At 41.3% G+C, this 27,864-nt stretch overlaps 1 protein-coding gene across 1 annotated transcript in view; it reads left to right on the forward strand.

Annotated features, from left to right (window-relative positions):
* Nucleotides 1-1,262: 1,262 nt before the first annotated feature.
* Nucleotides 1,263-27,864, forward strand: part of LOC135709155 (angiopoietin-related protein 2-like) — a 54,503-nt gene continuing 27,901 nt past the window's right edge. Inside the window, exon 1 of the mRNA XM_065231372.1 lies at nucleotides 1,263-1,380. Within this exon, the coding sequence (XP_065087444.1) occupies nucleotides 1,263-1,380 (118 nt within the window). The remainder of the gene's footprint in view (nucleotides 1,381-27,864) is intronic.

A 27,864-nucleotide genomic window follows, 5' to 3' on the forward strand; every position in this document is an offset into this window, starting at 1 on the left:
GGTGTTCTGTTTATATGATGACAACGGATAGTGCCATTATTTTGCGGCAGAACGCTGAAGTGGGATTAAAATTCACTTTATGCAATATGCAGTTGGCTATCCGCGTGTTGTCTGTTGTTGCTATGGGGGTGTGTGTGTGCCATGATCACGAACCGAAGTTAGTAGGTAATATGCATCTACTGGGTAATATGACTTTCGACTTTTTTTCAAGTACATTTAAAGCTGCATTTTTGTTTTGAAAAATCCATGAAAAAATCTGTTGATTATATTTTTTCTCTGGTGCGTTTTACGCCATTTCCATATAGTGCCTCCATGGTGGAAGGGAAACCATATGGCATAAAAGCCGCAAAAATCCTTGACAATGCGTACGGAACAGGGAGAGGAAACAGGACTCGTGTTTAACGAGATGTTTCTGGTAACGCTAATTAAAACAAATTAAGGCATATTGTACGGCAGCAGCATGGCGCGAATCAAAACGCAAAGGTAATGCAGTTAGAGTGAACTGATCTATGGTGCATACAAGATAAAGCTAATATAAAAGGTTGGTACTTGGATTGGAAATCATCAAGCATTAGGAAATCTAGTGGTGCAAAGGGATATTTCTCGAATGTAAAAACATGTTTGAGTCTTCGGAACACTTATTCCTTCGTTCATATGGAATTATTACGCAGAAAAGGTGACCTTTATTAGAATTTTCGCACTTTTAAGTTAATATTATTGTTGGCTAATAATCTATTATTTACGACAAACATACGTTTGAATATAAAAACCAATAAATGATCCTTAAATATTGGAAAACGTTCCACAACAAACATCCAAATGATGCATAAAACATCGGGGAAAATCCTTAAAAAATATCAATATGATCCATACTTTATGTAAAATTTAGCAACACAATTGTTAAATTTCTAGAGAATGAACATTGAAATTGTACAAATTACCCATAAAAATATTGCAATTGATCCATAACACATTCAGCAGTGAACTTTAAACTAAAGAAAGTGATCCATAGGAACTCCAGTTTGCGCACTTAAAATATAGACATGTTCGGATTAGTGAAAGCAACTTCCTCAGAGCAGTCTCGTTTTGGACAGCTTGAAGATGATATAGGTTTTATTAAACTAATATAAAATCTAAGCCAATCTTAACGCTTATAATAAAACCTATTTCAGCTTCAAGCTGTCCAAAACGAGACTGCTCTGAGGAAGTTGCTTTCATTAATCCGAACATTCTTGAAGAACAACATCGGATATATCCTCAAAATGTCAAAGGAATCAACACCAGTGAAGAACAGAACAGCGATCGAAACTATACGCTTTGTGAAGGCCATGACCACGTACATGATCCAGTGTGATTCTGCGACCCATTACAGTTGTGCTGGTAAGACAACAGCTGTAAAGGAGGTTCCGTAGACGTACTCGAAGTGCACAAATATGCTGAAGGTGCAGACAGGTGCAAGTCTGTTCCAAAGAAACCACCTAGCAGAAAGAATAGTGCGAGGAGTGATGCCAGAGTACCAATGAGGTCAGCCTGGAGAAATCCCTAGACCTGTTGCAGCAGAGGAGAACACGCTGGAGGAAGAGAAATTCCTCCGTGAAAAGCGATAGGAGGCTGAGCGGGAGATTTTTCAAACCGAGAGTTATCTTCCGTCACTCTTTCAACAAAGATTTGGCTAGATTTAGGATTTAGGGATTCAGTTATTATTTTAGTTAAGCACGCAAACGATGTAGAATAGACTACTTACTAGTTACTTTTGGTAAATCAAGAATATAGCGTTTAGGAACAAATTGTAGGTTACCAAATTTTAGGATCAAATTGTAGTATCTAGATTATTAATTATTGGTTATTAAATTCAATATTTTCGCGAAGTCCACCTCCAACTAACCTACTTCAGTAGCTTGTTCACTACAAATCACTACAATTTAATTAAACGATAGGTATAGTAACAAATTTAGGCAATTAACCTAATTTTGCTGTAAAACTTTTGGAATTGTACCTTCTTTTCCTCTCTTTTTTTCTCGTTCTTACTCCGCCCTATCTACACGGTAAGAACAAAGTACCCAAAAGTAAGTTCTTTTCACTCATCTCGGCACTATAGTGCAGGTACCCAATAGTAGGTAAGGCGGGTCAAAGTAGTTTGCATTTTCTTGTGTGTAATTCGTATAGAATTTTCCCCTCGCTTTCTACCCAAAAATAAGTTAGTTGCACCCAGGCATGGAAAATCATTTGCATTCATTTCATACATTCATTTACATTCATTTGCTTCTAACTTTTTTCATCAACAGCATTCTGCAAAAAGATGTATAGAACTTGTGTAGGTTTTGTTATTAGCTACATGTTTTATCCATAACTCAAATCTGTATCTCGTATGCATCACGAACTAGAGCGGGCAGAATCTGTTACTGTTTTTCAGTGAATGTAAAATACATTCACTGAAAAACAGTAGTGGTTTCTGTTCGCTCTGCTTCGTCATGCATGATAGATATGGATTTGACTTGTTAACAAAAGTTGTAGCTAATAACAAAACCTACAAAGCTCTATATATCATTTTGCGGAATGCTGTTGAAGAAAAACAGTTGGAGGCAAATGAATGTTAATGAATGCACGAAATGAATGCAAATGATTATAGTAGATTATATAGATTATACTCAACTCACAGTTCCGTTGAACCAAACCTGACGTCTGTCATTTATGACACCGACCATTACCGCAGCTCTCCGAATCTCCCACAGGGTTTTCACTGGGCTTGGCGGTACAGCCCCGATAAGTCCCGATACTCCGAACAGCCATGATCCATAAATTAGACGTATATTATTCACGTTTTGGACACTATATTATTAATTTTGATCCATAAACCATGAAAAATTACTCCATTACTGCGTAACTACTTAGATTTACTGTCCTGCCGTATTTTTTAGGTAGAGGTGTAAGCTAATTCTAGACGCTTAAGCTCCAAGCGTCTAGAATAAGCTTCCAAAAGAAGCTTCTATAATAATCTTCTTAAGAAAATATGAAAAATAAGTGTTAGTTTTATGGGAAGCTTCTTAAGAATATTATTATAGAATCATCTTTTGGAAGCTAATTCTAGACGCTTGCCCGTCGCTTCGCACCTCTACCTAAAATACAACGGCAGGACAGTAAATCTAAGTAGGTATGCAGTGGAGCATTTTTCAAGATTTATGGATCAAAATTAAAAAAAAAAATTGTGTCCTAAACATGAATAATAAGCACGCAAACGATGATAATTTATGGATCATGTCTATATTTGGAAGTGCGCATTTTTGATGGATCATTTTCTTAAGTTTAAGGTTCATTGCCGAATGTGTTATGGATCAATTTCAATATGTTTATGGGTTATTCGTTCAATTCCAATGCTCATTCTTTAGAAATTTAGCAGAACATTTGTACAATTGTATTGCTAAATTTTACATAAAATATTGATAATATTGATATTTTTTATAGATCATCCACACTTTTTCAGGGATTTTCTCCGATGTTTTATGGATCATTTGGATGTTTTAATGGAACGTTTTTCAATATTTTACGGATCGTTTTATCAATTCTAAAGAGGCATACTTAGGGCTGCCATTATTTACTATTATTCAACTGAAAATATGAGTTCACACCATTTTTGACAACTTTGCGACAGTTTTTTTCATCTGTTATCCCGTCATTTGAATTTTAACCGAGTTTTTCAGTAATCCAAAAATCCAGTAAAAATACTGACTACTGCAAAAAAAACTAAGTGTGTATACAGAAGCAGCGGAGCTCCACACTCCTCCATCGAAACAGCACCGCAGCTGAGCTGCGAGTGCTATGAAATAAAAGTGACATCGACTCAGAGAGACCAGGCTTATATTGAAAAAATCTGGCAAAACACGAAAAAAATGTCTGGCAAAAATCTGGCACAGCCAATTAACATAGGAAGCTGCCAGATTTCTCAAAAAATCTGTCTGGCAGAGCTTAAATTTCTCTGGCTGTGCCAGATAAATCTGGCAACCTGGCAACGCTGCATCGACTTATTACCACTACATACTTCTCTCCCTTCCGCTCTCAGAATTCGCCGATTCGGTGTCTCTCGTTGTGTTTTCTGCTGAGACTGAGCAATATTCGATACCGCGAAACATCTCCGCAGTTATCTTTTCTTTCGGCGCAGGAGATGTGTGATAATCAAAAGTTAAGAATGTAGCTAAACATTTACAATAACATTCTACCAAATTTTCATGTGCGTAGTCCATTGCAACAGCTGAATGTACGAACGAATAGGGTGACTATAGCGCATTTTATGAAAACGTCACAAGTTTTTATGGCTGTTTTAAATCAATAATTACGAAGAATCCATAAAGCCTACAAGGTTACTACCAAAGGCACAAATCTAGGGAACTGCATGGAAAATGTTTTGTAGAACAACTAAATAAACAGAAATGAAAATTTTCAACATAAAAACACTAAAATGTATGAAATTTCACCAGTTTTTTGGTACTTTCAACATACTTTTCAATTTTAATGTATGACAATTAACTTTAATCGAGCTCTTTACTAAAGAGCATTGATAGCTAAGACTTTAATCTTTCATTAGGTATGTTGAAATCAGAAAACCACATTAAGATTAAAAAAATATAGCTAACCAAATTTGGCAGTACAAAAACCATAGAATGTTGAATAACTCACTTAGCAGTCATTTCCGACCCTATGTTTCATGGGGATTTTTTCATAACTTTAGGAGCCCTATCTACCCTGAAAATATGTAAAACCCGGAACCAAACACCCTGTATAAGTAAGTTATCCAAATTTTGTTTCAACAGAACTCCCAAAGTTTCAAAAACTTTGGTTTATAACGAAGAAAGAATTTAATGTTTGATATGCCCTTGAACAATGATGACAAGGCCACCACAGGGTCCATCAAGAGGATCATTTCGATAAATGAAATAGTGTGCGGCCCTTTTAACAATATAGTCAGGTTTAAGGAACTTTTCAGTTATAACGGTGATATGCACGTTATGAACTCTCAAAAAGTTAGATAGCTCTTAGTTAGTTTTAAGCATATCAGTAATCATGTATATTAATGATTTCTGTAAAAATTCCAATTTAGGGGCAGTAATGCTTCCTAAATCAAAATTATCAAAATTTCCGTTCGTATTCAGTTGGCTAGTATGTATTTTGATTTCTACCCGGTGCAATAGCAGCATAGGCAGCTCCATTTACTCGCTGAACATTGTTAGCAGCAAGGGGATCAAGTATAGATGAAGAATTCGATGTTTGTACCTACGAATATAGAATTTGTTCCTCGCTGACCGTTGTTAACAGCAGAGGAATTTGTACCTGTTTGGAAACGTTCAGCGTTTCCTACGATGTCGGTTAGAACGAGATTGTAGGATCGCTTTGCGAGTCTTACATTCTCAAAACTTGGATTTGTGGTTTTCCCCACAATTTGAACATTTAAATTTCTTAGGATCTTCCTTCACAAGTCAGTCGTCCTTTGCGTGAGAGGAATCACCACAATTCATGCATTTAGCTGGTATGTAGCAATTCTTAATTCCGTGACCCCATCCCTGGCACTTACGGCACTGGGTGAGGTTTTGGAAATTTCCTCCAGTCTTCCTGATGTGTTCCCACTTCACTCGGACATGGAGCATAAGGCTAGCTTCTTCTAAGTCCTTAAGGTTGTTTAGTTCACTAGACTTGAAGTGAACTAAATAAAAATCATAAGAAATCCCGTTGCGTGAATCGCCAGGATGGGATTTAATTTTCATTTTGATTACTTGGAGTGGCACAACTCAAAGTAATTTCGCCAGTTCATCTTTGATCTGATCCAGGAATTCACCTATGGGCAGAATTTTCAAGACAACCTTGAACACACGTTCAGTTTTGGCGTCGTAAGTAAAACATTTATGCTGCTTCTCAGTAAGATACTTGAGAAGATGTTTGAATCCGTCCAAGGTTTCAGCCAATACACGGCATTCACCCCGACGGCCAATTTGAAGTGAAAACTTGAACTTCACGAAGTTTAAAAGATCCGTGCGAAGAGCATGGAAATCGGAAGTTGTTATCACAATAGGGGGAATCATCTTGGCATTAAGCCGGAAAAGTTTACTAGAATTTTCCTGGATGATGGATCATTCTCATCATCCGTGAGCAAATCAAATTGATTGCTCAAATTAATTTCATCTGAAGGGGGATCAAGAGTTTGCCCTTTTCTTTTGCGCTTAGGCGCCATGGTGGCAGAACCAAGATTCTCCAAATCGACTTCCAAGCAGATTACTATACGAATCTGAAGGATCGAAGAGAAATTTTTCAAATCGATATCCAAAAAAGATTACCTTGGGTAGGGTCCAAACAAGGATTGAAGAGGAATAAGAGTCGAACAAGATAGAACATTTACAGGTATATTGAGCACTGAAAAGTGCTGTTTAAATTAGTTGTAGCTTTGGGTAGTAGTAATACTTCCTCCAGCAAAAGCAAATAGATCCGCACGACAAGAGAGCACGATGCGGACTGATATCCTTCCTTAATGCTGAGGATTTACACAGCATTATAATCGCTTCAATAGAGTCCATGTACTCGAGTATTTAACTTAAAGACCCTGTAAAGCAAATCTAGTAAACGTACTAGTACAGTTCATGCTAAGCGATGCTATTCCAATCTCGTTCTCTCTCGCATATGGGTCATTGTCAATTTGCGCTCGGTAGCCCTCGAGCACGAATGTTGAAACCACACGTCCTCAATGTGTGCTACCTTTTGCATTCATGCATCTCAAATGAAATACACCCTTCGGCGCATCCCGGATGCATTTACATTCAATCTAATCTAATTGATTTTCAATCACTCTGTTTCTCACCTCTACAGTGGTCGGTCTTCCGCAGCCTTAGGCTTGCCAACCAGCAACAACGACACAGCTTGGTGAAGTACTTAACAACACTCCATCTCATTTAATTTAATGCATATATTCACACATAATGTGGCTTCTGGACGTGCCGATGTGGTCACATTTTGTTGGTCGAGCCTGACAGCAGCCCCCAGCTCGCCCATCTCGAAACGTGCCCCAATCAATGCCATCCGATCAAACCATGGAGCCGCGGGATTTGAAGCGTATGTGTGTTTATCCCTTGGCACCATCTCCTCGCTTTCCATCATCCATCAGCTGGACTAGAGATTTTCGACGCCAAATGCATCCCAGACTTGTATATTGGTATCATGATGACTTTGCCGTGGTCGATCCATCCATTCATCTACCGACAATCGAAGAAAGGTTCACTTTGCGGCTTGTGCAATCGTGCTCCTGAAGCCGCTTTCTTTCAAGCACGTTCGATGTCGGCCGACCACTGTATCTCTCTTTCTCACTCTGATAGATCTTCAATAGGCACCCGGTTGAAGTGTCAACCCGGAAAAGAGCCGATGAGTTTGCAATCGCACACAAATCACTGTCGCTCCGGCCGGCTTCCAGTAGCTCCAGTAGTGGCACGAGAGTGCTGTTAACAATGTTGATGCTGTCGGTGCTGCTGCTGGGTGTCTGGGCTTTGTATGGCATGACTCATGTCAATTTTTAGGTTCACGATTTTTGCATAACCTACAACTAATGTTCAATATCACCGAAACAGTGCCACTGATTCGATCATGCCAGCCGTTAGATGGGTCATCGTTTGTTTTTGCTACCTTCCAAAAAGAAGCTGTCCGAAGCACGTGTATTCTTGGAATTTATTTTTGTCAAATTCTGTAATATGCTGTTCGACGCGTAGCGTAAAATTTCAAACCTTTTGTTTTTTACTTTTTGCTAAATTTTCCCTTCAGTGAACAATTTTGGCCCGGTACGGTACGGTCTGAAAATTAAATTACAAACAAAAAATACCCACACGCTGGCTGCCGGAGAACTGCTCCGCGCAACTGTTGCAGATTGGATTTCACGAGGTTTTTGCAATTTGGCGCAAAGTTTTTGCTTCCCGGAATATGAGCAGCACCAGCTGCTTTTGTGTGGTTTCTGAAGCCATCGGCGCACACACACACACCGCAGGTAAACTAGGGTGTAGTGGTCCCCAATTTCCATGAGTTTGGGACTTTGTTTAGCCAAGTGCCGGAGTGCCTTAGTAACCTACCGGTCGGTCGTGTGCTGTCGATTTGGGTGTCTGGTTGCTAGAAGGAGCAAAAAGTGTTGATCATGAGGAGGATTTTTTTCTCAAGCTGATTTTTTCTTCTTCAGGATGGTTTTCAAAAACAAACCATGTGCGGTAGTAAGCCTTTTGCATTGCACGGTGCACAACGCATTAACGAAATTTGATATTTACGCTTGATTAAATCGATTGGGAAGCTTGAATTTTAGGGGGGCTCAGTGGTTAACATTAATGGAGTGCTGAAAATTCAGATTTTATTAGAAGCGCATTAAATTTTAACGCATACCCATAGAGGGAAGTTATATGTTCTGCTGTATATCAATAACTTTTCAAAATTCAACATGCAATAACAAAATGCTCCTAACGCTTCTAACGTAGCGCAACAATAGGAGTGTTTCCCTTATGTTGCAAATGTGTGGAAATAAACCATTTATACAGTTTATTTGTGAAACAAGCTATAAATGGAATTGGAATCCTGCCTAATGTAATCCACATGGTCATGGTCCCACTTGTGTATGTATGAATGGACTAAGCGGAAATTTATTTTTCACTACCTGGTGAGTCGTAGATTTCATCATGGTGTCCCTGTGACCGTTATTATTTACGCACACAAAAATATTTATTGATTTTGTGCATACCATGGTATACCGGTCGATAGCGATGATACTTCTATGATATTATTCATTAGGGGACGTCTCCCGCGCAGTGTTTAACATCCAAACCTCTCACGTCAAAGTCACGAGTTCAAATCTCATCCCGAATAAGTCATGAATTCCACAAGAGTGTAAAAATGACTATTTAAAAAAATATATTTATTAAATTCAGGAGACATCACAATTTTAAGACATTAAGCGATTTTACCTGAAAGCGTTGATTACACACTAGTTGGCATTCGAACATTTGCAATGAATTTAGTAGTAGTAAAATTTAGGTCCCTGCCAGAGATGCCAGATTTTTTTTCATAAGTCTGCGAAAAATGTCTCTGAATTTCAGAAATGTCTGTAATTGGGCTGCATAAAATTTGCAGAAGTTTTGCGTGTGACCATTCGGTCATGAAATAGATTCGGGGGTTCGGTCATGAAAAAGATGCAAAATTTTAAATGTCATTAAAAGTCATGTTCGAGCAAAAAAGACCTGCGTTTAACGAATGGAATCTTATTGGAGTTGGAAATGCATCCATTTACGTCGTATACGTGAAAAACAATTAATAATAAAAAAGATAAATTACGATTACACGACACATGAGATCGGCTTCAAGTTGAAATTAGTTCCCTCATATTCAGTGTTGGAAAATATCAAAACATCAAATCTCACCAATGCCCAACATCACGATTGATTTCGTAGACAAAAATCAAGGAACAAACATCCGCGGTTGATTTTGCAAGCTGTGATATCGCAGCTCGGAATATCAAGCTAACAAAACCAACACCAACTGCAAATCTTACCAAACTGTGGTGAGATTGAGTTTAATGATTTTTGCTTTACACCCGAATGCAACTTCCATAACGGCTTGCAGCAGTCCATTCGCATCTGCCATCGGCAAACTATGCTTTCTCTTTCTAAGAAAACGATGTGCAATGGAATCATTTTTGTGTCGAGTCAACTCTCAGCTGGATTTTTGCATGTCTTGAATAGTCTCTCAATATCAATGGAGCTTGTAAAATCAATATCAAGCATGATATTTTTAACCAATATCACGCGTGATATTTTCATGTAGTTTCCATTGGGAATGTACATTACATTTTTCATTAATAAAACCAATGACATCTATCTAAATTTCACATAACATTTATGTGATCACATGAGTTCTATACGATAAATCACTTAAATTTAATTTGACATATAAGGTTCATGTGATTTTGTGGTGCAATTCTCAAATATGATATCACATGTATTTGAATTTCTAATGAATATATTCCATTGGATATATGATTTATTCTTTGAATGTATACTCTTCTAGAATGAGTAGGTTTTTAAACTACGTTCTCTAGAGTTTGAGTAATTTAAACTTAAATTTGAGTCGATCGTATATGGAATTGCGTTACTTACTTAGTAGGGGAAATGGGTGTAATGTCGGCCTAAATGCCCCTGATTTGGGCCCATACATAAATTCAGCAATCGACAAAATTTTCAATAGCGACCAAAAATATTCATTAGTACCGTTTCAATGACGCGTTCATCTAAATAAAATTGATAAATTCTTTACATTTGATGAAAGCGATGGGCATAATCTTAGATCCATAGGCCAACAGTTTTCCTTCAACAACAGCTGGACGTTTTTGCTACTTGGTGTCACAAGAATAGGATGGTATTGAATGCTTCCAAATGCTCCATCATCACTTTCTGCAGAAAAAAATCACCCACCTGCTTTACGTACAGCCTTCATGGTCAGACACTAACCTTCAACTAACCTTCAAAGAGCATGTGTCATATGTCACCAGTAAAGCATCTTCTCAGCTTGGCTTTATTTTTCGCTTTGCTAAAGATTTCAGAGACACTTCGTACACTTCGTGCTTGAAAACGCTTTATTGTTCACTGGTCCGTTCGACACTGGAATACTGTTCAGTAGTTTGGGCGCCGTTTTACAACAATGCCACGAATCGACTTGAGTCTATTCAGAGGAGATTTGTTCGTTATGCTCTTCGTTGGCTACCCTGGAGAGACCCTGTAAACCTCCCTAATTATGAAAGTCGTTGTAACTTGCTGAGCCTACAACTTCTCAGTGCTCGCCGTGACGTCGCTAAGGCTGTCTCCAACAAACCGATACTTATATTAACTGACTCACACAGCGTCGTTCAAGCGATCACCTCGGAAGCACCAAAACACCCATGGATCCAGGCGATTATCAAGTACGCCCCACCGAACACTCCCAGACTCACCAACAAGGTACCCCTACAGGACGTCAGACGGTGGATCATGCGGACCATTCGAGCGGCATGGGAAGCTGAGTGGTTCCGCAACAGAACTGCCTTTATCCGCAAAGTAAAAGGGTCAACTGAACCATGGAGAGAACTGGACAACCTGAGGGATCAACGCGTGATTTCGCGGCTTCGAACCGGGCACACTAAACTCTACTATAACTATGGTGGCCTGCCGTTCCGCAGAAGCTGCATCATCTGTGGGGTACCCTACACCGTCGAACACATCCTGTGCAACTGCCCGGAATTCCAAAATCTTCGGGAGTCACTCTGCCTAACTTCCAGCATCAGCGATCTGCTCGGGAATGATACTTCGGCCTCGGCAGCACTAGTAACCTTCTTAAAAGAAGCCAAAATCTACCACTCGGTATAGCAGGAATTTCTTTCGGCCGTCGGGACATCTCAGCTGGATGGATTTCCCCTATTGGACCCATGCCAGCTGAGCTCTGTTTTGTTTGGATTAATCGTTTGTAGCTTGTCTTAAATCATTTTGTTTTCTGTTGTTCTTCTGTTTCATTATTTTATATATTGTTATTTTTTCATATAAGTTGAAGAGCCAGCAACCAAAGTTATTAACTAAATGTTAATATACCATGTATCTAGAGGTTACTCACTCTAAGCCCTCTCCTTTCTTCGGAGATGAACTAGCCATAGGCTAAAAATCTCCTTAATAAAGAACTAAAAAAAAAAAGCTAAGGCTGTCTTCATCGCCAATCTCCTGCGTTCGGACATTGACTGTTGTCCACTTTTGCAACAGCTTAACATTAATATAAGACGAGTCAATTTGCGAACCCACTCTTTCTTTACGATCCCGACTTGTCGCAAAAACTATGGTGCAAACGAACCAATTACTAGCATGTGTAAAATTTTCAATAAATGTTATAACTTTTTTGACTTCAATGCTTCCCGTGCTAGCCTTAAGTATTTATTTTATAATGTTTTATCATCCTGATTAAGTAAAGATAAGTGTTTCCTGATTAAGTTCAAGTATATATGTATCTGTAGGATTTTATGTCATCTGTTGATACGAAAAGAAGAGGTTTTCCGCCCACTTGAGAAGGGGCAAGTTTGGTCCTTCTGAAGTGGGCTTTTCCCTCTCAAATAAATAAACATCAGTGCCATTTCTCCTATTGGTCCTTTTGCACGCCAGAAGCGGGGGAACGAGCACATCTTAGTGATAGATTCAATTTACCACCACCTAAATATGCAGAAATCGACAATCAAAACAGCAATTTATAAGCTTATTAATACAATTCTAAACACTTCGTGCTCAAAAAGTGTTGATGAATCAGGATCAGGGTTAGTGCTAAGATTTGTCATTATCATTGACAGACTTTCGCGCGATATTGACAGAATTGTTCATCACATAGTCACTGACAGACTTGATTCTCAAAAAAACTTTCGTCAATGGCAAAGATTCACCTGGTATCAAAAAGTGTAATCTCGTGCATTCTGTGTCACATTATTGTTATCCAAGTAGTTCAGAACGTAGATGCTTGTTTACTTTAACGGCTTTATTTAATTGTGTTGCTGAAGTCATCTTATTTCGTTACAAATTTAGTTAATAAAAAAATCTACACATGTTCGTCACTGACAGCAATTGACATGGTTTGCCTTGACTGTGACTGTTAGCTCAAATGAGTTGAGATTTTGCAGCACTGATCAGGGTTGCTGAAACGGTTCAAATAGGAAGAAACATCAAAATTAAAAAAAAAGCCAGCCCAAGTAGCATTGCAAGTTTTATTGAGGTCTTAAAGCATGCTACAAGCAGATATGCCAGATTTTTTTTTCAGAAGTCTGCGAAAAATGTCAGTGAATTTAAGAAATGTCTGTGAATTTAAGAACTGTCTATAATTGGACTGCATAAAATTTGCAGAAATTTTGTGTGTGACGGGGGGGGGGGTTGTTAACGGGGGTTTGTCCTGAGATAGATGCGAAATTTTAATTGCCAGTAAAAGTTCTGTTCGAGCCTCGGTTCGAGGAAAAAGACCTGCTTTTAACGAATTGAACCTAATTGGAGTTTATAATGCATCCATTTACGCCATTTATGTTAAAAACAATTCATAAAAAAGATTGATTACGATTACACGACAAATGAGGCCAACTCCAAGTTGAAATTAGTTCACTCATATTCAGTGTTGGAAAATATCCGGAGAACTTCGAGATTAGGGCGTAATTGCTTTTGTAAACAAACACGTCATTTGTCAATTTCTTGCGAATTAAAGCTCAATCTAAAAAACTAACAACACTAGCAGGTAGAGGCTTGGTTTTTCTATCATTTGGTATAGTTTGTTTGTAAGATTGTTCTTTTATTCGCGAGAAATCGGCAATTGACGTATTTGTTTACAAAAGCAATTACGCCCAAATCTCAAAGTTCTCCGGATATCAAAAAATCAAATCTCACCAATGCCTAAAATAACGCTTGATTTTCGTAGACAAAAATCAACAAACAAACATCTGCGGTTGATTTGCAAGCTGTGATATCGCAGCTCAAAATATCAAGCTAACTAAACTCACCAAACTGTGGTGAGATTGAGTTTAATGATTTTTGCTTTACACCCGAACGCAACCGAAACTTCCATAACGGGTGGCAGCAGTCACTTCGTGTCTGCCATCGGTGAAGAGTAAAAAGAGATAGCAAACTATACTTACTCTTTCTAAGAAAACGATGTTCAACGGAATCATTTTTGTGTCGAGTCAACTCTCAGCTTGATTTTTGCATGCTGTGAATAGTCTCACAATATTAAAAGAGCTTTTAAAAGCAATATCAAGCATGATATTTTGATCCAATATCACGCGTGACATTGAGAGTGTATAAGAGTAGAAAAATATTATTTGATTGATGATTTTGCCAACACTGCACATAGACTGAGTAAAGCTTTACGAAATTTTACTGGAATTTGTTTTGTAATATGAGCAAAATCTCGATGTGCATATGAAATTAGTACACGAAAATTGTTTTCATGTAGTTTCTATTTGGAATGCACATTACATTTTTCCATTAAAAAAAATTATATCTCCTTGAATTTGACATAACATTCATGTGATCACATGAGTTCTATATGATTGACATATAAGGTTCATGTGATTTTGTATAGCAATATGATATCACATGAAAGGTATGTGAAATTCTAATGAATATTTTCCATTGGATATGTGATTTATTCTTTGAGTGTATGCTTCTAGAATGAGTAAATTTTTCTCATATTCTAAAAGATTTATGAGTCTTGGAAAAATTTTCTCAGTTTACAAGTAAACTACGTTTTCTAGAGTTTGAGTAATTTAAACATCGACTCATAAGTTTATTTATTTATTATTTATGTGTTGTTTCATCTTCGATACTTTACCTAATATTCTTAATCCTATTTTTAAAAGTACTTTTGCTAATCACAAAATCGAAATCCTCGTTAGTATCGTTAAAAGCTCGCAGACAAGCGTCGAATGGATTGTTGAAACCGTAATCAGTCCGGTGAGCTTCTCAACTGTCGGGGTGGAACGTATAGAGGGACATCCTGTAGTATTTGAGGACAATCAATGTTACCACGCAGTAAGTCGAAAATAAAGGGTGATACGGTCAAAATTTGGTCAATATCAACTTGACGTATTTCTTTCAATTTTGCATTAAAAAAACCTGAACACCCCTCATTTTGAAGGTGTGTGTGTGTAGAATGTTGCTCCTATTTTGATTTTGGAATTCACTCTTCAGTTGTCAAAATGCCGTCCAAGCAAGAAGAGCAGCGTATCAAAATTTTGCTCGCGCATCGCGAAAATCCGAGCTACTCGCCCGCAAAGTTGGCAAAATCGCTAAAAGTTGCCAAATCAACCGTTACTTACCTTACCAATCAGGCTAAGGCCTTGTTGTCCTCTGCTGTCCGAAGAAGTCGTCTCCACTCTACTCGATCCATGGCCACAGTTCGCCAGCCTCGTAGTCTGCGAAGGGTCCGCAGGTCACCTTCTACTTGGTCGATCCACCTTGCCCACTGCGCGCCTCTTCTTCTTGTTCCTGTTGGGTCGCTTTCTAGAACCATTTTCACTGGGTCGTCGTGCGGCATTCTTACGACGTGCCCAGCCCACCGTAGTCGCCCAATTTTTGCAATGTGGACGATGGATGGTTCTCCCAGCAGCTGGTGCAATTCGTGGTTCATTCGCCTCCTCCACGTTCCGTCATCCATCTGCACTCCACCGTAGATGGTACGCAACACCTTCCGTTCGAAAACACCAAGGGCGCGTTGGTCCTCCACGAGCATAGTCCAGGTCTCGTGGCCGTAAAGGACCACCGGTCTAATCAGCGTCTTGTAGACAGTCAACTTCGTGCGGCGGCGAATTTTATTCGACCGGAGCGTCCTCCGGAGTCCAAAGTAGGCACGATTCCCTGCCATAATGCGTCTTTGAATTTCTCTTTTTCGGCGGTCACCAGTGAGCCCAAATACACGAACTCATCGACCACCTCGATTTCGTCACCGTCAATCTGAACTCGGGGTGGGAGGCTAACATTGTCTTCCCTAGAACCTCTTGCTTTCATATATTTTGTCTTTGATGCGTTGATGGCAAGTCCAATCGTTCTAGCTTCAGCCTTCAGTCTGATGTACGTTTCCGCCATCATCTCAAAGTTCCGTGCCATAATGTCAATGTCATCGGCGAAACCAAGGAGCTGGATGGACTTCCTGAATATCGTGCCACTCGTGTCTATCCCAGCTCTTCTGATCACGTCTTCTAACGCGATGTTGAACAGCAGACACGAAAGTCCATCACCCTGCCGTAACCCCCTTCGAGATTCAAAGGGACTCGAGAGTGTCCCCGATACTCGAACAACGCACGTCACTCGATCCATCGTCGCCTTGACCAATCGCGTCAGTTTATCCGGAAATCCGTACTCGTGCATAATCTGCCATAGCTGATCTCGATCGATTGTGTCGTATGCGGATTTGAAATCGATGAACAAATGATGTGTGGGCACGTTGTATTCGCGGCATTTCTGCAGAACCTGCCGAATCGCGAAAATTTGGTCCGTGGTAGCGCGGGCACCCATGAATCCCGCCTGGTATTGCCCCACGAACTCTCTTGCATATGGTGACAGACGGCGGCATAGAATTTGGGAGAGTACCTTGTAGGCGGCGCTCAGCAGTGTGATCGCGCGGTAGTTGCAGCAATCCAACTTGTCGCCCTTTTTGTAGATTGGGCATACGACACCTTCCATCCACTCCTCCGGTAATATCTCCTCCTCCCAAATCTTGGCAATTACCCAGTGCAGCGCTCTAGCCAGTGCTTCACCACCGTATTTCAATAGCTCACTTGGTAGTTGATCTACACCAGTTGCTTTGTTGTTCTTCAGCCGACCGATCTCCTCCTCAACTTCTTGAAGATCAGGGGCCGGTAGCCTGTCGTCTTCTGCGCGTGCTCCAAGGTCTGTTGCCGTGCCACCTTCGTTTTCTGCTGCTTCACCGTTGAGGTGCTCGTCATAGTACTGCTTCCACCTCTCAATCACCTCACACTCGTTCGTGAGAAGGTTACCGTCCAAGTCCTTGCACATATCGGCTTGCGGCACGTAGCCTTTGCGCGAACTATTTAGCTTCTCGTAGAACTTCCGTGTGTCGTTTACGCGGTACAGATTTTCCATCGCCTCGCGATCTCGATCTTCCTGCTGACGCTTCTTCCTTCGGAAAACCGAGTTTTGTCTGTTCCGCGCTTGTCTGTATCGCTCCACATTCAATCTCGTGCGGTGTTGCAGCATTCTCGCCCGTGCTGCATTCTTCTCCTCTACTAACAGTTTGCATTCGCCGTCAAACCAGTCATTTCTTCGGTCCGGGATTGCAGTACCTAGTGCCGCTACAGCAGTACTACCTATGGCTGAACGGATGTCCCTCCAGCCATCTTCAAGAGAAGCTGCGCCAAGCTGCTCCTCCGTGGGTAGTGCAACTTCCAGCTGCTGCGCGTAGTCCTGGGCAACTCCGGTGTCCCGTAGTTGCTCAATGTTGGGTCGTGGCGTTCGACTTCGACGTGTGTTATGCACCGTCGAGAGTTTTGAGCGCATGCATACTGCAACTAGGTAGTGGTCCGAATCTATGTTCGCACTGCGGTACGTGCGGACGTTGATAATGTTGGAGAAGAATTTCCCGTCGATTAGAACGTGATCGATTTGGTTTTCTGTGTGTTGGTCAGGTGATCTCCAGGTGGCTTTGTGGATATCCTTGCGGGGGAAAAAGGTACTTCGAACTACCATACCCCGGGAGGCTGCAAAGTTCACGCATCGTTGGCCGTTGTCGTTCGATACGGCATGCAGGCTGTTTGGCCCGATTGCCGGTCTATACATTGCCTCCCGTCCTACCTGAGCGTTCATGTCGCCGATGACGATTTTGACGTCCCGTTGCGAACAGCCGTCGTACACCTGCTCCAGCTGCGCATAGAACGCTTCTTTCTCGTCGTCGGGTCTCCCTTCGTGTGGGCAGTGCACGTTGATGATGCTGTAGTTGAAGAAACGGCCCTTAATCCTCAACTTGCACATCCTCGCGTTGATCGGCTGCCAACCAATCACGCGTTGGCGCATCTTACCCAGCACTACAAAGCCGGTTCCCAGCTCGTTGGTGGTGCCACAGCTCTGGTAGAAAGTAGCCGCTCGATGCCCGCTTTTCCATACCTTTTGTCCCGTCCAGCAAAGTTCCTGCAGTGCTACGACTTCGAAGTTGCGTGGTTGAAGTTCGTCATAGATTAACCTATCGCAACCCGGGAAGCCGAGCGATTTGCAGTTCCATGTTCCGAGTTTCCAATCGTAGTCCTTATTTCGTCGCGTAGGTCTGTGCCGATTGTTCCGATCCGTATTTCTTTCTTCGGTATTTGCAACTTTGTTTTTTTCCAGGGCGGCTTGTTGGGCCTGCCCCAACCCCCTGTCTCGCCGGGGGACCATCGTGCACAGCTCTGTTTAGAGTCCCACGCTGGCACTAGGACGGTGATCAGCCGCTCCTAACATGGAGAACAGACGCCGTTTTGAGCCGCACCTCCATGGTGAGCAGACGCTCAGGTTTGGTGAAGCATTTCCTCTATCACCGTACTATGGTTACCGCGCCAGTGTTCGCGTCGCACCTCTTCACTTTGCTATTGCCGGACTGGCAACATTGCCCAGGCTACGCCAACCAGCTGTGTCCATGTTTCAGCTGGTAGTCTTTTGTTATCATATGACTCGAGGAGGCGTGAAGTAGGAACTTGTGAGGACCAGGGCTAGGTATTCCGCTCCTTCCAGGTTGTCAACTCACCATTTTGTAGCCCAAATCAACCGTTACAAATGTAATTAAAGTGTTTGGGGAACGTTTGTCGACAGCCAGAAAGTCTGGATCGGGGGAAATCGAAAACCGGAAGCCGCTGAGACGACAAAGAGAGTTGCCGGTAGTTTCAAGCGAAACCCTAACCTCTCTCTCCGAGATGCCGCAAATAAGCTGGGTGTATCGTCTACAACCGTGCATCGAGCCAAAAAATGAGCCGGACTATCGACTTACAGGAAAGTAGTGACTCCAAATCGCGATGATAAACAAAATACGACGGCCAAAGCGCGATCCCGGAGGCTGTACACGACGATGCTGACGAAGTTTGACTGCGTGGTAATGGACGACGAAACCTACGTCAAAGCCGACTACAAGCAGCTTCCGGGACAGGAGTTTTATACGGCAAAAGGAAGGGGAAAGGTAGCAGATGTTTTCAAGCACATGAAACTGTCAAAGTTCGCAAAGAAATATCTGGTTTGGCAAGCCATCTGTACCTGTGGCTTGAAAAGCAGCATTTTCATAGCTTCCGGGACTGTCAACCAAGAAATTTACGTGAAAGAGTGTTTGAATAAACGTCTGCTGCCTTTCCTGAAGAAACACGGTTGTTCCGTACTGTTTTGGCCGGATTTGGCATCTTGCCATTACGGTAAAAAGGCCATGGAGTGGTACGCCGCCAACAACGTGCAGGTGGTTCCCAAGGACAAGAACCCTCCCAACACGCCAGAGCTCCGCCCAATTGAGAAATACTGGGCTATTGTCAAGCGGAACCTAAAGAAGACCAAAAAAACTGCTAAGGGCGAGCAGCAGTTCAAGGCAAACTGGCTTTCTGCGGCGAAGAAGGTGGACAAGGTGGCTGTACAAAATCTGATGGCAGGGGTCAAGCGTAAGGCCCGGCAATTCGGATTTGGAAAAGCGGAAGCCTAACTGAATATTTTTCCTGAATTTTATACTAATTGAACTTGAAAAAGAAATTTAATTTGATTTTTTAAATAAACGATTTCACCGATTTACACGCGTTTTCCCTTGACCAAATTTTGACCGTATCACCCTTTAACTAGTTGCTGAATGCTTGTGCGCCTAGCACGTAAGGTTTCCAAATCAATCAGCATACAGCGTGTAATGTAGTCAGGCAGATTTAGCGGGTCGTTTCATGGAAGGTTGCGCAGCGCGAATCGAATGAAAACCTTCTGATAAGGTGTCCAGACAGAGGCCACGTATTCCAGAATGCTACGTACCAAAGTACAGAACAATGTTTTTTTTGTGCAAAAATGTCTGTAAACTGCCACGTGTAGCGTCGAATGCATCCAAGAACCGTAGAAGCTTCAACCGTGACAAGTGCAACATGTTAGTTAGTCAATAGTAACACCAAGATCACAAATTGAGGTAACACGCTCTAATGACACGGATCCAATTGTGTATTGGTGGTTGACGGTGGTGCTCCGACGGGAAAACGATATCACCTTGCATTTTCCTATGTTGACACTCATACCATTTTCTTGGCACCATAGGAGTAGCCCATTTATGTCATTTTGCAGGGCGAGGCAGTCGAGTACGGTCACGATGACTCTGAACATCTTCATGTCGTCGGCGAACATTTGCTTAAATGAAGAAATCTGAAGGCACAGATCGTTGACGAAAAGGACAAACAGCATTGGGCCGAGCACACTTCCTTGCGGCACTCCTGAAGTAATTGCAAAGGCCTTCGAGCGTGCAGAATTGATCGAAACGAAGGAATGGCGGTCGGTCAAGTAAGAGAGAATCCAATCAACTAACCAAGTAGGGAATCCAATAGCTCTTAATTTTTCGGTAGCGTACACGTGTGGCACTGTGTCAAATGCTTTTGAAAAGTCGATGTAAATGGAGTCCACCTGTCGCCGGGCTTCAACCTCTCGCAACAGAGTATTAGTGTAGCACAGCAAATTTGTAGTAGTAGAGCGGTGCTGGACAAACCAATGCTGGAACTCCGATATTATAGGATGAACCACATTGTACAGAGCATTATGCACTAAGGTTTCAAAGACCTTGCTAATGCAACAGAGAATTGATATTCCACGGTAGTTTTCAGCTCGGTTTTGATTACCCACTTTATGGATTGGCACAATTGAAGCTGTCTTCCAAACATTGGGAAATGATCTTTCGCTCAGCGAACGGTTGAATATGCAGGAGATCGGAGAAGTGAGTGAGCGTGCGCAATATTTGAGCAGAGATGGGGGAATACCATCTACCCCAGGGCCTTTAGAAACATCGAGGTCATTCAAGGCTTTCATAACGTCGTCCGGTGAGAAGCGCAACGTTGGGATATTCAGGTTGTACTCGTGCATGCGATAGAAACTTGAAGGATTTAGAGGTGGTGAATTTGTGTTGTAAACTGATTGGAAGAAGCTGGCAAACAAGTTTGCAACATCGACAGGGGAGCTAGCAGCGATCCCGTTAAACTCAACTATGTCCGGAATACGATTACCAGACCGTTGTGATTTCACGAACTTCCAAAACGCCGATGGGTGCTGCTTCAGATTCGCTTGCCTTCGCTGGACTTACTCCCCATAGCTAGACTTCAACAGTCCGTTGTATCTCGTTTCGATTAATCGGAGACTATTTTTGCTCTCGTTGGTTCTGGTACTGAAATAGCATTTGCGCGACTTACGCAATACGTTCCGCAAATTACGTAGCTCAGGGCTCCACCAGGGTTGCACTGAGGTTAACCTCGTAACACGCCTCCGGAGAGGAACTCGCGCATAGAGTGTTTCATACAGATTGTCGTAGAATTGGTCAGCATTAGCGTTGACAGAAAAACCATCCAGAATCTGTTGCCAATTGACAGTGGAAAGTTCATTATTCAACGAGCCGAAATCGCAGTGCCTGAAATCCAATTCAGGTGGATACGAATCACAGTCCGATATCATGGGCGGATTGCAGTCGGCATCAAGTCGTAAGATGAATGACTTATGATGATGATCGATATCCAGTAGAGGGACCGGAGGCTCAAAAAGGGACCGGATGCGTTTGATGGTAAATAACCGTTCACGTCCTCGTCGATATGTTATATGCCATGTAGTGTGGAAATCCGTTACTTACTTAGAAGTGGTCCTTTTGCACGCCATCAGCGGAGGGAACGAGCACATCTTATTGAGAGATTCAACTTTCCACCACCTAAATATGGAGAAATCGACAATCGAAAGAACAATTTATAAGCTTATTGGAGAAATCGACAATCAAAAGAACTGTTGATGAGTCAGGATCAGGGTCAGTGCTGAGATTTGACATTGTCATTGACAGACTGTCGCACGATATTAACAAAATTATTCATCACATATTGAGTGACAGACTTGATCCCCAAAGAAAGCCTTCGGCAAAATATCATTTATTTTTTTGTCAATGACAAAGATACACCTACTAACAAAAAGTTTAATTTCGTGCATTCTGAGTCCCATTATTGTTATCAAAGTAGTTCAGGATGTAGATGCCTGTTTACTTTAACGGCTTCATGTAAATGTGTTGCTGAAATCATCTTGTTTCGTTACAAATTTAGATAAAAAAAATTTACATATGTTCGTTACTGACAGCACTGTCATTGGAAATTGATATGGCTTGCCTTGACTGTGACTGTTAGCTCAAATGAGTGACCAAAGCAAAATTGTCAATATCACCGTGTATTGTCGAGCTTTTGCAGCACTCATCAGGGTTGCTGAAACGATTCAGATAGGAAGGAATATCCATTTCTCGACGATCTAATGGAGAGTACTGTAGGTACAACGAAGCCAAGTATGATGAATTGGCGCTAAACACTAACGCATTTGTAACGATTTTATAAATACAGTTTTAAAATAAGATATTTCAAACAACATATTAATTACATTTTTCAAAATAATTACACACCTGGGGGAGAAAAACTTGGCTTAATATAAGACACGTGTGATTCGATAAAAGATGTAAAACAGTTGAACCAAATTTTAAAATTTTCACTTGATTACAAAAGCCTGTAAATATCTAAGGAAAAAACTAAAAAGTCTGTAAATGTCTGTAATGAAAAAAATGTCTGTGAAAAAAATAGAAGTCTGTTAATTTACAGACATGTCTGTAAATCTGGCATCTCTGGATATAATTCTAAATCATGGTCTCCAGAACCCTCTTAAAACCAAAATTGTTACTTGGGAAGTATGATGAATTGGCGCTTAACTGTTGTAACGATTATATAAATACGGTTTTAAAATAAGATTTATCAATAAACATATTGCTTACATTTGCAAAATAATTACACACTTGTGGGAGATAAACTTGGCTAAATTTTAACACAATTTGCTGATGCCAACCTTTTTACCTTTCTCGTTCACCAAGTTGTACCGAAAGACTATGATATCACTTGAAAAACACAATTTCGTTCCAAGACCCGGAGAGACGAATGGCGTATACCAATAGACTCATCTCAACGCGATCGGAAAATGTTTCTGTATGTGTGTACATATATATATATATATGTATGTATGCAAGTTCGTATGAGTGTAACTCACTCAATTTTCGTAGAGATGGCTCGATCAATCTGAGTGGAACAAGTTCCAGAATATATGTTTCAGATCCCCATAGATCGCTATTGATGTTTTTCCCGATCGGAATTATGGTTACGAAGATACGAAAAAAAATGTGAATTCCAAATTCCACTGGGGAATTCGAAAAAAACTGAAATATCAAAAACTCATCATGTGACACCTTAATCACATTAGAATTTTACTATAAGATCAATGGTGAACATATTCAGACCCAATGATCACAATGGCCTCTTCCAGATTGGTCCTCTGGGAAGTGGACAGATCCTGACATGCGCCAAAATGCATAGTGCGATACCTCAAATCACATGGAACTCAATATAATGATTAGTCCAAGTATTTATATTGATTTTCCTTAACTTATAGATCCTTTGAAAAAGTTCGCAGTGGGGTTTCCTCTCGGGTTCCCTTTGATTTTTCTCGATTTTTTCCACATTTTTACGACTCTTATTATTAACTTTACACGGCAATGCACCCGCTAGTGTGCGTACGTAAAACGTCACTAATCTCTATAACAGTGACTCGTTCGAGTGGTGGATTTGAAAGCGTGCGAATTTCTAATGCGTGTTGCAAAATGCATCGCACGTGTAATTTGATTAAAGATGGAAAACAGCGTAACCAAATAAATTTTAAAATTTTCACTCGATTACAAAAGTCTGTAAATATCTGTGAAAAAAACTAAAAAGTCTGTAAATGTCTGTAACGAAAAAAATGTCTGTGAAAAAAATAAAAGTCTGTGAATTCCCAGACATGTCAGTAAATCTGGCATCTCTGGTCCCTGCCCTTTGGTTCAGTGTGGGTTAGGGCGCGTTCTGCCAGGTTGATCGAGACAGATTTCATGTGTGGGTAAGTGACGAACATTGTTATGTGCTTAGGTGCTTACACAAACATGGTAGACAGCGCAGAAAAATTTCAAACCGAAGTAAAATTAAAATTTTAAATTAAACTGTAAAACGGAAATAAAGCACAATAACACAAATCTATTGGCAAAGATTGATTGATTTGGTGTGGTCCAGCTTAATCGTGCACACCCTTTACTAAATCGACTATGCTGAGCTGACCCAATTTAAACGTTGTGTCCTAGGCCAAATCCCGGAAACGATCGATTAATCGGTCAATCCCGTTCTACATATGTAACCGATCCCCACTGGGTCATGCATCGACTCTGAAATCCGCTTAATTGTCGTCGTCGCTACAAGTGCCGCCCATATGGAATTACGTTGTATTTTTCCGACCCTTTATTTTGCTCTACCGACTTAACCAATTCTTTTTCGTATTCATCAAAATCCGGGATTGCTTGTAGCCCTGTGTTTTTCTACCCTCCATACCGATAGGACTATTCTCTCCGATTCGGGATTATGTTGTGTAATCCTTTCCGCTCTACATCGGCTAATCCATTGTACTATAAAAATTCACAGTCGAGTTGATACCCATGGCTTCGTTTCAACTATATTTGCCGTAGCAGCAGCAGCAGCACTGCCCGTCCTCTGTTTCACTTCCCATCCCGAGCATCTCTAGAAAAGTTTGATGTTTTCGTTTCACCATCACCGCCTCCGAGTTCGCAATCCGCAACGTTGTTTATGTTGGCTAATCCTATTTTCAACGCAGCCGGTCGGTTGCAGCGAGCAAGATTCGGCAAACAATGGCGGATTTCTCGTTGCATTCCTTCCGCTATCTATCCGTCAGCCCCTTGATTCTGGTGGCTAAGTAGTTGAGAGTCTTCCGCTCGGTGTTCACAAGTTGGCACCCGACGCGCGTGAAAAATAACGCCACGGAAGTGAAATAGAACAAAAGCTACCTTTCATTCAGCAGGCAACAGGCATTGGCTCGTAAAGAATTTTCCCAAAAACAGCAATGTTTGACTGAGCGGAGTTTTCCGGAACAAAAGAAAATATTCTCTGAAATTTGCTTAATCTTCTTTCGGTTGTTGAGTGCAGTGTTATTGTGAAGAGAGCTGGGGATTGTAAATCTGCCAGGAATGAATTTACCTTACAGCCACAAATAAGCTCCCCCTTTTAACACAAACATGATGGTGAATTATCACCCGGTGGCACGTGTTTTAATTAGAGTAAGTTCCCATGTATCCTTGCAGGCACATCATTAATCACATTTGACTAACGAGGAGAGCTGCACCTGTTTCGATTGCATAATTAAACGCTTAATTATGATCCTACTTAAGACGACTATTAATGCACTTGGAAACGAAAGTCGAAAGATCGATTATCTCGTCGTTAATCTTCTGTGCTCGTTATGCCATGCCGAGTGAGGTTCCAAGAAGACGCTGAACGAACGAAAAACTCTAGTCACCACCTACCTACCGATCCGGCGGCTCAACCGCCCATCACCAATATGTCTACTGGACGTTTTGTGAGGGAGTTTCGTTGAAAAAATATCAAATTACGTCTCCCTCCGGAGCTCCGGAGCTGCGTTCAGAAGGTAGCAAAATATGCTTCCAAATTAGAAACCTGACTTCACTCATCTGTCACACCGAACCAACAACGCGCCGAGCGGCAAGACGGCGACAACGCACCATCGCATCACTGCTGACAGTTGCTGATGGTACGCTTCGTTGCTTTGGACGAGTCCTACAACCTACAAAATCTGAACCAAAAATTGAGGGACAGAAAAATGAAGGAACCGCAATTCCGCTTCTCGTTTTCCTCAACACATTTGACCGTATGCACCCGTTCCTGTGTGGAAACGGATTTTCGGTATGCAACATCTGCCAAATATGCTCAAATCCACGTTCGCAAAACCGGACGGTTGAATAGCAGCACAGTAGCGGTGCAATTCATTCAGTTTAACAAAAAGCAATCCTGATATGAACAGTTCTAAAAGTTTGTTCCGTTGCATTTTCGGTATCCGTTTTGAACCATACAGTTGGGAAATTGGGACGTTCCTTAGCTGTAAGCAGGGCTGTGGAATCGGAGTAGGAAGGAATGCAATCGTTTGAAGAGGCATTCTGAAATCCTTGCGTCCCGTACACAGTTGAAAAAAAAGTAGTATAAAATTTACGTTACTATGATGCACATAAAAGGAGCATCATATATTATACAATGTTGTATAGCGGTAGTAACTTAAGCTGTAGAATCCATCTCAAGAAAATATTATAACAGGAAAAATGTGAACTTTCCCTTAGGTTTCGTGCACTGTTCGGACATGCAAGAAACATTAGCTGTTATGCTTCAAGTCAACTTCATTAGCAATCAATTATTATTATATATCGGTCCTTCAACGAACTGTTCCGTACGATTTTTTAGTTGAAGTAATAAAAAGCTAACTAGTGCCCAGAATAAAAGTAAGCTGGTGAGTTTTCCTGAATCGTTTTCCCTACAAGTTGTGGTCTATTGAAAGACTTGTTCTTTACTTATTTATATATTTATTTATTCGTCAATCAAAAACGTAGACTAAATAATAACATTATAACTTATGATCTATGATTTCGTAGTGTTTGGAAATATTTTTTTCAGTTTTAGGGGTGACATAATTAGGTCTACCATTTCACAGTGTAGATTATAAACAGACATCATCCGATTTATCGGTCCATATTTCGCGTAGTTACTGCGGTGACGATCTACCGCGAACAAATGTCGATTACGCAATTGACGAGAAGGTACATAAAAATTAAGCCTTGATAATAAATAGCTGAGTCAATGCGTTGCGAAGCAATATTGTTCACGGAAGAGACCATAGCATAATCTCGACGCTCTTTCAATGACTAAATGTTGATTAACAAGCAACGAGCTTCATAAGATGGGAGAGGAAATTCTGTCCATCCCAATTTATGTGGTATATATTTAAAAATTGCCTTTGGATTGACTCTATTCGTTCTTCATGCCTTTTCATATAAGGTGACCAAACAACACTGCAATATTCTTATATTGGCCTCACATAGGCAACATATAGTGTTTCAATTGTGTAAGGATCTTGAAAGTGTAAACCAAAACGCTTTACAAAATTAAGCATATTGCCTGCTCTATGAATAATTGTGTTATAATGATCCACAAATGTTAGTTTAGAATCTAGAATAACTCCTAAATCTCTTATTTTATCACAACTTTGAACAATTTGATTACCTACATACATACATACATTTATTTGTACAACATCACATTTAAGATAAGACATAATCAACAATAGTACGCCACAATACTCGGTTTGCGGCTGCCGCTCTCCATCCTCGGTCATGCCCAATGCTCGCTAGATCGCGCTCTACCTGGTCCGCCCATCGTGCTCTCTGCGCTCCACGCCTTCTTGTGCCAACCGGATATGTAGCGAACACCAACTTTGCAGGGTTGTTGTCCGGCATTCTTGCAACATGCCCTGCCCACCGCATCCTTCCGGCTTTGGCCACCTTTTGGATGCTGGGTTCACCGTAGAGTGCAGCGAGCTGTTGCTGGATGCGTTGGGTTTCTGGTAAAACTTCAGTATTTCTTGGGAACGGCACAGCAGTTCCATTTCCTCGCACTCCGCTTCTTCCAGGCGGCGTTTTTTCTCCCGAAAGATGCGGGTCTGCTGTTTCCGCTTCTGTTTATACCGTTCCACGTTCTGTCTGGTTCCATGCTGCAGCATTACCGTCCGCGCTGCGTTCTTCTCCTCCAAAATCGCTCTGCACTTCTCGTCGAACCATTCATTCCGTCGACTTCTCCCCACGTATCCGATGGTGCCTCGGCTGCGTCGGTGATGACTGCTTTTACTGTACTCCAGCAGTCCTCTAGAGGGGGCACATTAAGCTCGCCCTCCTCTGGCAACGCTGCCTCGAGGTTCCGCACGTATGCTATGGCAACATCCGGTTGCTTCAGTTGCTCTAGGTTGTACCGTGGCGGGCGTCGGTACAGTACATTGTTGGTGACGGAAAGTTTTGGGCGCAGTTTGACCATCACCAGGTAGTGGTCAGAGTCGATGTTAGCGCCACGATAGGTCCTGACGTTGATAATTTCGGAGAAGTGCCGTCCATCAATCAGAACGTGGTCGATTTGCGATTCCGTCTACTGTGGTGATCTCCAGGTGTAACGATAAGGGAGGCTGTGTTGGAAAAAGGTGCCAC

This window comes from Ochlerotatus camptorhynchus, unplaced genomic scaffold (assembly GCF_037179485.1).
Source record: "Ochlerotatus camptorhynchus isolate MF236.1 unplaced genomic scaffold, CSIRO-AGI_Acam_v1.1 ptg000352l, whole genome shotgun sequence".
In the NCBI taxonomy this organism is placed as follows: domain Eukaryota; kingdom Metazoa; phylum Arthropoda; class Insecta; order Diptera; family Culicidae; genus Ochlerotatus; species Ochlerotatus camptorhynchus.